Source organism: Dysidea avara, chromosome 7 (assembly GCF_963678975.1).
Source record: "Dysidea avara chromosome 7, odDysAvar1.4, whole genome shotgun sequence".
NCBI lineage: Eukaryota > Metazoa > Porifera > Demospongiae > Dictyoceratida > Dysideidae > Dysidea > Dysidea avara.
In genome coordinates this window covers 37,380,978-37,393,263 of record NC_089278.1, presented here as the reverse complement: position 1 = coordinate 37,393,263, position 12,286 = coordinate 37,380,978, and the positions used below count along the sequence as shown (strand labels likewise).

At 36.6% G+C, this 12,286-nt stretch overlaps 1 protein-coding gene across 1 annotated transcript in view; it reads left to right on the top strand.

The window, feature by feature from the left end:
• Positions 1-12,286, top strand: part of LOC136260821 (uncharacterized) — a 43,416-nt gene that overhangs the window by 8,900 nt on the left and 22,230 nt on the right. The window contains exons 4-7 of the mRNA XM_066054697.1: positions 583-681; positions 4,133-4,231; positions 7,245-7,343; positions 12,096-12,194. Coding sequence (XP_065910769.1) covers positions 583-681; positions 4,133-4,231; positions 7,245-7,343; positions 12,096-12,194 — 396 coding nt within the window. The remainder of the gene's footprint in view (positions 1-582; positions 682-4,132; positions 4,232-7,244; positions 7,344-12,095; positions 12,195-12,286) is intronic.

The window sequence follows — 12,286 nt, the reverse complement described above, 5'->3', positions numbered from 1 at the left end:
TTGCTTCCAGTATTCATCTCGAACTAAACAGGATGAATACTTGTGAGCAAAATGAGTGCCACGCCCTTTACTTAACAAGCTTTTAAATTACTCCACTCTCGAGAGATGACATTGCATTTGATCAGTACTATACACTGTAGCACTATTAAATTTCTTGTACCATTTAAAATCTCAAATTTTCTGTGTATGGGGAAGGGGATAAGTCTAGTTTTCACAATTGTAGTCACAGCTACTCAGATGGCCTCACCATCATCTCATTGCTAGATCCATGCAGCTATGCACTAGGTACATATTTCTACAAGTCTAGTTTTTGTTCAATGGATCACACATAGTATTTTATAATCCACACTGTATTGCACCCTGTGCACTTGTAAATGTGTTCTGTGAGAGATTTCCAGTTAGCTATATGATAGTTACACAACAGATAACACTACAGTGTATGTGTAACTAGAAGTGTAGCTGGATGGGTATATAGCAGACTATAGCATAGTTTGGGTAGTAATGTATGTTGATAATTGTTAACAATTTTTAGTGTAGTGTTATGATGATTGTTGTAGTGATGATGTGTTTGTGTTGTTTTAGTATGATTATGCAGCACTCCATTGTGCTGCTGCTGGTGGAGATAGTACCATAGTGAAGGAGTTGATCAAGTCAGGACTGGATGTTAATGCCATCGATAAGGTAAGCTAGTATAGTAATGAGATGTTGGTAGTAACTGTTGTGTACATGTTAACTGTTAAACAAGTAGTATTGTTGTCTGAGTGTGTAGCATTAGATGATGTGTAGAGTTATTACCTCTATGATCATGTGTGTATGTGTGTTATGTGTCTGGTGTAGTATTGATTGTGTGGTATATGTAGTGATGTGTATGGGATGACATCTCACTGGTCTGTGTTACTCTGTGGGAAATTGTCATCCTCCAAGTTTGCTTTATCAAAATTCAAATTGCGATACAAAGGTTGAAGGTGCAAAATTTTTGTTGATACAGAAATGATAGCCGATATAGTACATGACATGATAGTAAAGTGACTATTGTAATAAGGTCACTTGTTGTTGATTTTATGTTACAGATCCCCCGGGGCTGCGTTGTTATACATATCTTAGTGCCTGTGTAAATTTGTTCATTATTATGACATTGCAAAAGTGTCCGCCATTATTCCATCATCTCAGTGATTGTATGGGAGTAGTAAACGAATTCACTTACGTAGGCATAGAGGAAAGCAAGCTAGATGGGCTAAAGAATCACCTAAAAGCCAGGAGATTGATATGCTCTAATAGAGCATTCAACTTGCTATAATAAATATAATGTAATGAGCCACCATCCCACATTGGTTTAGGTTAACTTTCCTGATCTGAAACATGTTTGGCCTAATAACAGTGTAGTAAACTAGAGTGGTATGGACCTTATCCACTTTGACGTCACAGCATAAAAATGACAGTGATAGTGTGGGAACTTTGTACAGGGTTGTATTGGGAGTGATAGCATTTTGCTATGATAATGTTTATGTACAGCAGCAAGGGAAAGGGAAGGCATACTATACGTATAGTCCTCGAATTTACTAGAAGCTACATACTAACCGCATACGCTAAAAATATTCCTGCTTGAGGTAACTGGGCGTCCAAAAATTTCTGCTAAGATTTTAGAAATCCTCTTTGCAGAAGGTTTTGAAAGTTCTGGGATGGTTAGTGGTGAAATTGAAGACCACTTGTCAAAAAAATTAAATCCAGAGACCTGTAATCCTGTATCACTTATAACAAATGTATTTCATTTAAGTAGTTAAGTATGTGTAGTGTAGTTATAACATGTAGTGTACTTTCTGGCTGTTGGCGTGTGTTGCCAACAGACCAGTGGTGTTTTCACCATAAAGTTATTGTTAAATTAAATTAATATCTTGAAGGAAAGTTGATAAGAAGGTATGCTAAAAAAAGCCTTAATCCGCGAGAAACCTTGGTTCAAATGCCGTGATTTGTTCTGTAAGTCGGTAGTTTCACAGCTATAATCTGGAGATTCCTTACACAGTACCCCTATGAACCTGTCAATGTACTTCTGCCCATTCGCACTACTCTCTTTTGAGATGTTAATGCAATGCCCCATATACTTTACCTGGGATTGGTCCTGAAGCATGGGGAGTTGTTCATAGCATCTTGAAAATGAACAATGCTAATGGGCCAAAGCACACATATATTATTGACAGGATCGTAGGGGCACTGTGTAAGGAATCTCCAGATTGTAGCTGTGAAATTACGACTTACGGAACAAATTACGGCATTTGAACCAAGGTTTCTCGTGAATTAAGGCTATTTTAGCGTACCTTCTTATCAACTTTTCTTTGAGATTTTTCGACAAGTAGTCTTTCATTTCACAACTACCCACCCCAGAACTTTCAATTATTCTTAAAACCTTCTGTAAAGACCATTTCTAATATATTCGCAGAAATTGTTGGATGCCCAGTCTCCTCAAGCAGGAAAGTTTTTAATATATGTGGGTTAGTATGTGGCTTCTAGTAAAGTCACAGAATCACCTATATACTTACTTAAAAGACAAACATGCATAGTTTTGTATCCATATCAAAACTTTGGTGTGGTTTCTCATGGTGGGATCATTTGACATCACCACATCATGCTGTACTCTTAGTGAGTTTCCTATAGTGGTCTAGTACAGTAATGTCACTGTGACATCTATTCTCCTCATCATTAGTCACACTGATGTCACTCCACAATCTACTCCACCATGACATAGTAGTGTTGAGTAATAATATCTTATACTGAGTAATCTTGGTAATGAAGGACCAATATTCTTCACCTTGCTGAGTATTCATGTTAAAACCCTTTAACTGCTAAGGATGCCATATATGGTGTCCTAAGGCTATAAACCCGACAGTGATAGAGATTTATACACTATAACATTCTTCATGCACTAAACCAACAAAACACTGGAACATGGGTAATCAAATCCTTGATGTACTAGCATTGCTAGTAATGTTACATAATCACCTGTTATCATGTACAGTAGGGAAGGTTATGATTTTGTAATGCAATTTTTTGTGAGATGGATTTTAGGCCATGTGTGTGTTTACGCACATGTGGTTGTAGTTGTGAAAGCACCTGATAGCCAGTCTTAACTTGTATTGCTTCAATTATAAACAGACTAACAATGTTTATTGTATTGTAAGGAACTTTAGAACAATGTTTACTAATGGTTGAACATGCTCACAAATCAATTTTTACGATTTATGGTTTATAACATTCTTGTGGTTCCCGTTATGAACAAGACTGAAGTAGCTGTATAATCAAATTGTTTAGACAATAGCAAACATATTATAGACAGGTTCAGAACATTTCATGGTTTGGTTTGTCACTTTAACCCTTCAAATCTGGAATTAATTTTGAACATGAAATAATGTGTTACAGAGCTTTCCCTAGTGAAATAAAGTAGATCAGTAAAAATGTTAATTTGCTACCAACATCAAAGTCAAAATTTTAATTATATTCTTTTTACCACATCAAAAGAATTTCTAGTAAAGTAGAGCGGTAAGCCCCTGTGTAAGTACGTATTATAGGCAGGCGTCAGGTTTCTGTTAACAAAATAGTAACCATGGTAACAGTGTATGGTCATGTGCGACTATACATGTTGTGAGTAGATTGTGACCGAATTGTGTAGTGGTATAGTTTGATGGTGTAATAGAATTTCATTATTACAGTGTAATGTGCTCATATACAGGTTTAGTAGGAGTGTCCACCATCAGTAAATTGATCAGACAAGTTGACCACACTCAACTGGTTTAGAATTATAAATGAAAACAGTCTTGTTGTTTGAGTTATAGTAGATCATGTGATAGCAGCCATACTAGTGTGGTGTGGTCCTGTTTAGTAGGTGTATAATTTTTATTGGATGATATTTATGGTAGAGTGATAGTCGTGCACTGGTAGTTATGTTAAAGTTATTAGCACTTTGTTAGGTGATGTGATTACTGGCTACACATTCACTATTTGTGGTCAATAACTTCAAATGTTATCATAAACACTCCTCCATATTAGTTTGGATAATTGACTCTCGACTATTATTGTTGATGTGTAGTAGTGTAGCTAGTATGTTGTGAAGTTAATTGTCATCAAATATAATTCACTATAGTATCAATGGACACCCCTACATGTTGCAGCCCAATGGGGACACCATGAAGTTTTCCAACTTCTACTCAAAGCAGGAGCTAAACTGGATATGGTTGATGAAGTTAGTGATCATAATTTATTAATAATGAGGTTATGTGTATAGTGGTATAGTATTAGTGTAGTAATCACACAAATTAAGATGGCTGTCAAGTGGATAACAGGAGCCCTTGCTACAATAAACTTTATACCCTATGAAACCATCTGTTGTGTAATAATCTGTATGGTTAGAGTAGTTGTGTGGGATTATCTTAAACTAGTTAACTTAGTCACGACAATGCTGTTAATTCTTGTTGAGGTGATCATGTGTAGATAATAGTATTGCAGCATCCCCCAGTACGGCTTTTGTAGAATAGAAATGTCCACTGAACAATTATACATAATCATGACTGATCATTTGACCGCCACCTTAATCTGTTATATAATGTACCATATTGTGTTGAATTATGGCCAGGCATTTTAAGCAACTTTTACCCCGCACTATACTATACCGGCATTTATATACATGACCATCATTCATGAGCCAACTTATACCTCAGTGTTGTACTCTCCGTGATGTCTTCCTACTTAATCATGTGTCACAGATTCAAGCTATATAGGAACTCTATAAAACGTTCTTCGCTTCATCATTTATAATATGTTCATTTGAGACCAGGTGTTTATTCAAAACCAGGAAAAATTTCTCTCCAAAATTGCAGCCTTGATCAAAATGGCTTTGTTTGAGATTTGTCAACGCATAAAAAAAATTATTCCCTCCTTGAAATTTTGGATGGTGGCAATCTCCAAGAACTTTCCCACTCAAAAGAATCCCGCTTTGTGGTATTAGAAATACTGTATGTTATATTATCCAGTGAAATGAGTATTGGACTTGTTGTGTTAAGGTACCTTGCAAAAAAGTGAAATAGCTACCCATTCTATTAGCATGGCTATTTTATTAAAAACATGACAACTATATAGTGTAACCATAGTGATAGATGTCTCCATTGTGGAGTAAAATGATGGTTGCTTGGCAACACTGCAAACATTACTAAGGTATAATCCTTTGGTACTATAGGAATGGCTGCTAAGTTTGATCACTCTGTAACAGTAATTGTTGATTGCATAACAGTTGCTATGGTTATCGGATTGATTTTTATCAAACATAAACAGATAACTACAATGAAAAGTAATTTTTTGCTTTGTGAATCAGCTGAACAGAATGAGTCAGTCAGACCAGTCTGACCATAAATGTAGTATATGGGATTAATGGTACGAGAATTGTAAACAGGAAAGGGTGAAATAGTCCATCATATAGCTGAACATGACTTCTTGTTTACAAAGTGAGAACTATTAATCCAATATACGGTAGTCCCTCAGTTATCCACCTGTACCATCATTTATCTAAAATTGATAATGACTGTTCTATTAGAGTATTTTGTTTGTAGATGGTTTATTAGAGTAAGGGTGTGTTCTATTGGAGTATGTGAACAAAGTTCTGAATATAAATGAATGGGCTGAACAGTTAACTTATCTGAACACTTTTTATCATAACCTGAGACCATTGAAGTTTAGATAACTGATGGTCTACTGTACTACAACAAGCAATCCTATTACATCTACTAATACAGTTAAACTAGTACAAATCCAGTCACCTGTTAGACAAAATATGTGAACTTTATTGAGTAGTTGTGACCAGTCACCATACATGGTTTGTACAGTGACCATATTCCACAGTGACAGAACTAACTGTGTTATCATATTTGGTTATTGTGAGTGTGGCCTAGACTAGTATTGTGTGGTGTGGCTAGGGACCCGCCAATTATTTTTACCTATTATGCTATGCTGCACTGCTCAAAATTTGCCTATTACGTATGCTCAATATTTATACCAGTTTTTCTAGTAAATTTGCACTTTATGGGAAAACAGTAAGTTGCTGAAGCGCAGACTCTAAATCCTTGCTTGTCAAAATGCATGTCATAGAAAAGATCGATATACTCTAATAGAACAGTCAGCTATCTGATTATTCTCTGACTGTTCTATTAAAGTATATCGATCTTTATCTGTGATATGTATTTTGATAAGCAAGAATTTATGGTAATGCACAAGTGTCCTGCCTATTATGCTAGCATTATGCTCAATGCTTTCAAGCACCTTTTATGTCAGCATAATCAGCAGGTTCCTAGGTGTGGCCCTATACATGGATACATTGTTAACAGTTCACACAAAAGAGAAAGAGAAATGATCATTACTGCTTTTTCCTGCCTACTTCCAGTCTGGTTCACCACATAAACATGTATGACACCTTATCCTTCTACACACTGGATGATATTTCAAGTGCCGCAGAGTGTAATATGCGCCAGTAAAATATATTCCCATAATTTGCATGCCCTTTACTGTAGGAACACATAACAATGATCAAGACACACGGTAGTGTGTCGTGCGGCCAAGAAAGCCGACACGCCACATTGCGAGTATAATTATTGGAAGAAACAAAGCACTATTTTCACGCATACGTAGCTCCGTGCTTCCTTCACGAATTGGAATCTTTTTATACTTCAAATGCCCCTCACCTTCAGCACCCCACTTACCAAATTTGAGCAAGACTGACAAATGCCACCGTGAAATAGAAGCCTTCAACAATCTGCTTAATTTCTTTGTTTTTTTCTTCTTCGTTTAGGGGGGCTTGGGGGGGCTTAGATTATTCTTTTTGCACACCTAACAAAAACCATTATAAAATGCGAATGTGTAGCTCGATTGTCTTGAGCATTGGTACACTTTGAGAACAAAGGCTTGTGGGTTAAAAGTAAATATAAACACTCGGGTGTCTATGCAGGTAAATATTTTATTGAATAACAATTAAAACTCTTTAATTGGGTAGTCACCAGAAATCTGGATATATGGCCAGCAACACCTACCCATGTAGTGTAATAAAGTTAATAGTAACATGTTGTAATGATTTGTTGTTGGTATATTAGTTTCAGGATATATTGTGCAAAGTGATCAAGTTTGATAGTAACTTTATGTTGTAGCTATGTACATTGTACAAACATGACAACTTAAACTACTCATTCACTTCTTCATGATTTGTGTTGTTGTAGTATAATTCGACCACACTCCATCGTGCTGCTATTGGTGGAGATAGTACCATAGTGAAGGAGTTGATCAAGTCAGGACTGGATGTTAATGCCATCGATGGTGTAAGCTAGTATAGTAATGAGATGTTGGTAGTAACTGTAGGAGTGTATAACATGCTGAGTGTGCTTTGAATACCACACTAGTTATAGCTACTAGTTGTACCAACCAGTTGTTAGCCCACGCTATATGCCCCTAGCTTAGGTCCTTCATTCTTTGACAGGATCGCAGCTAAAAGTTGATGATTTTAATGATAAAAACAATCCAGCCAGTGTTTCAGTGGTATTTGCGTTTAGCATTAAATGATGTGTAGAGTTATCATGTACATTGGTGACCTCTATGATCATGTGTGTATGTGTGTTATGTGTCTGGTGTAGTATTGATTGTGTGGTATATGTAGTAGTGCATAAACGAATGTTGATTTTACGCTTCAAGGGTTTGAGTGCAACATTCAAAGCTTTAGTGAACATTTTATGTTGCTATAGCTACAGTTAGCTATATAGACATTATGCAGTCAGCATAATTTTGAGTGTATTGTAGCTTAATTCATTTAACAATAGTCATCGTTCTGACTCCTTTTGGCAAATGGAATTTCTCGCGTTGACACTATTGTTCGTCTGTTTAATAAGATATGGCAGCAGGAGAAAGCACACAACAAGATGCTTCAAAACCTTACAGCAGTACACAACTCACAAATGTGCTTCCTCTACAGCTTGTCCCAACTGTACTTTGTGATTATCAGTGGGCGTGGTCACTTGTGGGACGCGAGCTAATTAACTTGTCAGACACCTAATTGGCTTTGTGTACAACCACCTTCCATTAATTTCTAGTGTCTCAGGTGTAATTGCCCATGGCGAAAATTGTTCGTGGCATGATGAGCAGTCAGATTGTTGCAGTCTTCTGCTCGCCAATATAGCCAGGTTGCGCATGCATAAAATTCAAACTTCTGTGAATGCTATCCCACTAGAAAACTGTGAGAAGGCTAACGCCTGTGAATACAGGGAGTCATAAAACTTCGCTTATGTCATTCGAATAATGCACCCTTCGAACCATTGAATGAATGTAGTACATTCGTTTATGCACTAATATGTAGTGATGTGTATGGCATGATGTTTCACTGGTCTATGTAAATAGTCATGCTTTAGTTGTGATAATACAAAGATTAAAGTAGTGTTTAAAAGTAAATCTTGAGTATTCAGTGTCTGCAAAATTTGTTGCCATACAGAAATGATACGTTTACAGTACGTGACATGATAGTAAAGTGACTATTGTAATAAGGTCACTTGTTATTGATTTTATATTACAGATTCCCCAGGGCTGTGTTGTTATACATATCTTAGTGCCTGTGTAAATTTGTTCATTATTATGATATCGCAAAAGTGTCCGCCATTATTCCATCATCTCAGTGATTGTATGGGAGTAGTAAACTAATTCACTTACATAGGCATAGAGGAAAGCAAGCTAGATGGGCTAAAGAATCACCTAATAGGTGTGCTCCACCCATTCGCACTACTCCTTTTCAAGATGTTAATGCAATGCCCCATATACTTTACCTGGGATTGGTCCTGAAGCATGGGGAGTTGCTCATAGCAAATGAGCAATGCGAATGGGTCAAAGCACACACATATTATTGACAGGATTGTAGGGGCACTGTGTAAGGAATCTCCAGATTGTAGCTGTGAAATTACGACTTACAGAACAAATCATGGCATTTGAACCAAGGTTTCTCGTGAATTAAGGCTATTTTAGCGTACCTTCTTATCAACTTTTCTTTGAGATTTTTCGACAAGTAGTCTTTCATTTCACAACTACCCACCCCAGAACTTTCAATTATTCTTAAAACTAGCACAGTGCTGTACTCCTACAATTTTTAAACCAGGCGTGCGCCCACAGCCGGCCTTCGGCTGGCTGTGGGCAAGCGCCTGGTTTACTGAAATTGTTTTCGTAAAAGTGTGTGTACCTATCTACCTATCTATGTTTGTCCGTACACACCCACGTGAGCAAAATCGTTTAATAACGGTAAAAGCAGCTTTTACGTAAGAAGTAAAAGTGAAATGAAGTCTGTATTAAACTTCTGCACAGGTGAACTTTGCTCTGAGGTGGTTTTCGGAGGACTGAAATACGGGTGTGGTGACTTTCCTCAGATTACCTTCCCCTTGAGGCTTTCAGGCATTTAGCAACTGAAAAACAACGGTGCAAGCCTCGTACACTACCAGGAATAGCCTATCGCTTCAAGTTGAAAGGGGGCGTATCCCTTACGTACGCGAACGAAAATGAAGAGCAGCTTTGAGGCTTTGTCGAGAGAATTTGTGGGAAAAAACACGTTAGTCACACTATAAAACAGTTTAGAAGATACTTCTGTGCGTAATATGTTGGTAAAAGCGGTTTGTTTACAAACGCTTCCTTAGCAGTGCATAGCAATGTAATTGAACGAATTACGAATATTTCATGAATTACAAAATACGAAAATTAGCTAATAATATTATTGCACAACTCAAAACTACCCTATTGTAAAGTAGTAATACATAGTTGGTTAATTCATATAGTAGCATATACTAGCATATACTGTCTGTAGTGATGAGTTAGCTAGCTGCATGGCGCCTGGTTTTTAGAAGTAGCACAACATCAACTTGTTTTGTCACTGGTTAATTGCCTACCAATAATTGGCAATAACCAGTTACTTGGTTATTTGTATATTGGCAGACATAATATGAGTCAACAAGCCTTAACAAATGTAGATCACTCTAGGATGATTGGTTGTGTGCTCGTCCTATTTAATGCTCGCTCAGCTGCTGTTTATCCATTGCCATGGCGTGCCATGCAGAGCTGTTACAACTGCTGGAAGGTTTAGGGTGGTACCAATTAGTGACCATTAACATCCTGTCTTGCAATAACTGTTATTACTATCACATATTTACACATTCTTTGAGGTTATGTTTATGATGTTTTAACACTTGTCAGCAGGAGTAATTTATGGTTTACCAAGTGGGTGGGCAATAACCAGTTTAAAGGTTTCTTCACTACACCAGTTAATAACCCGTTAATTGGACACTGGTGTACAGCACTACTTAAAATCTTCTGTAAGACCATTTCTAATATATTCGCAGAAAATTTTGGATGCCCAGCCTCCTCAAGCAGGAAAGTTTTTAGTATATGTGGGTTAGTATGTGGCTTCTAGTAAAGTCATGGAATCCCCTATATACTTACTTAAAATGTGCACAGTTTTGTATCCATATCAAAACTTTGGTCTGGTTTCTCCTGGTGGGATTATTTGGCATCATCACATCATGCTGTACTCTTAGTGAGTTTCCTATAATGGTCTAGTACAGTAATGTGTCACTGTGTGACATCTATTCTCCTCATCATTAGCCACACTGATGTCACTCCACAAGAGGTTAACATCTACTCCACCATGACATAGTGGTGTTGAGTAATAATATCTTATACTGAGTAATCTTGGTAATGAAGGACCAATATTCTTCACCTTGCTGAGTATTCATGTTAAAACCCTTTAACTGCTAAGGATGCCATATATGGTATCCTCAGACTACAAACCCGACAGTGATAGAGATTTATACACTATAACATTCTTGATGCACTAAACCAACAAAACACTGGAACATGGGTAATCAAATCCTTGATGTACTAGCTATTGCTAGTAATGTTACATAATCACCTGTTATCATGTACAGTAGGGAAGGTTATGATTTTGTAATGCAATTTTTTTTGTGAGATGGATTTTAGGCCATGTGTGTGTTTACGCACATGTGGTTGTAGTTGTGAAAGCACCTGATAGCCAGTCTTAACTTGTATTGCTTCAATTATAAACAGACTAACAATGTTTATTGTATTGTAAGGAACATTAGAACAATGTTTACTAATGGTTGAACATGCTCACAAATCAATTTTTACGATTTATGGTTTATAACATTCTTGTGGTTCCCGTTATGAACAAGACTGAAGTAGCTGTATAATCAAATTGTTTAGACAATAGCAAACATATTATAGACAGGTTCTGAACATTTCATGGTTTGGTTTGTCACTTTAACCCTTCAAATCTGGAATTAATTTTGAACATGAAATAATGTGTTACGAGCTTTCCCTAGTGAAATAAAGTAGATCAGTAAAAATGTCAATTTGCTACCAACATCAAAGTCAAAATTTTAATTATATTCTTTTTACCACATCAAAAGAATTTCTAGTAAAGTAGAGTGGTAAGCCCCAGTGTAAGTGTGTATTATAGGCAAGCGTCAGGTTTCTGTTAACAAAATAGTAACCATGATAACAGTGTATGGTCATATGAGACTATACATGTTGTGTGTAGATTGTGACCGAATTATGTAGTGGTATAGTTTGATAGTGTAATAGAATTTCATTATTACAGTGTAATGTGCTCATATACAGGTTTAGTAGGAGTGTCCACCATCAGTAAATTGATCAGACAAGTTGACCACACTCAACTGGTTTAGAATTATAAATGAAAACAGTCTTGTTGTTTGAGTTATAGTAGATCATGTGATAGCAGCCATACTAGTGTGGTGTGGTCCTGTTTAGTAGGTGTACAATTTTTATTGGATGATATTTATGGTAGAGTGATGGTCGTACACTGGTAGTTATGTTGAAGTTATTAACACTTTGTTAGGTGATGTGATTACTGGCTACACATTCACTATTTGTAGTCAATAACTTCAAATGTTATCATAAACACTCCACCATATTAGTTTGGATAATTGACTCTCCATTGTATTATTGTTGATGTGTAGTAGTGTAGCTAGTATGTTGTGAAGTTAATTGTCATCAAATATAATTCACTATAGGGTCAAGTGACACCCCTTCATGTTGCAGCCCTAAATGGACACCATGAAGTTTTCCAACTTCTACTCACAGCAGGAGCTAAACTGGATATGGTTGATAAAGTTAGTGATCATGTATGGTTAGATTAGCTGTGTGGGATTATCTTAAACTAGTTAACTTAGTCACGACAATGCTGTTAATTCTTGTTGAGGTG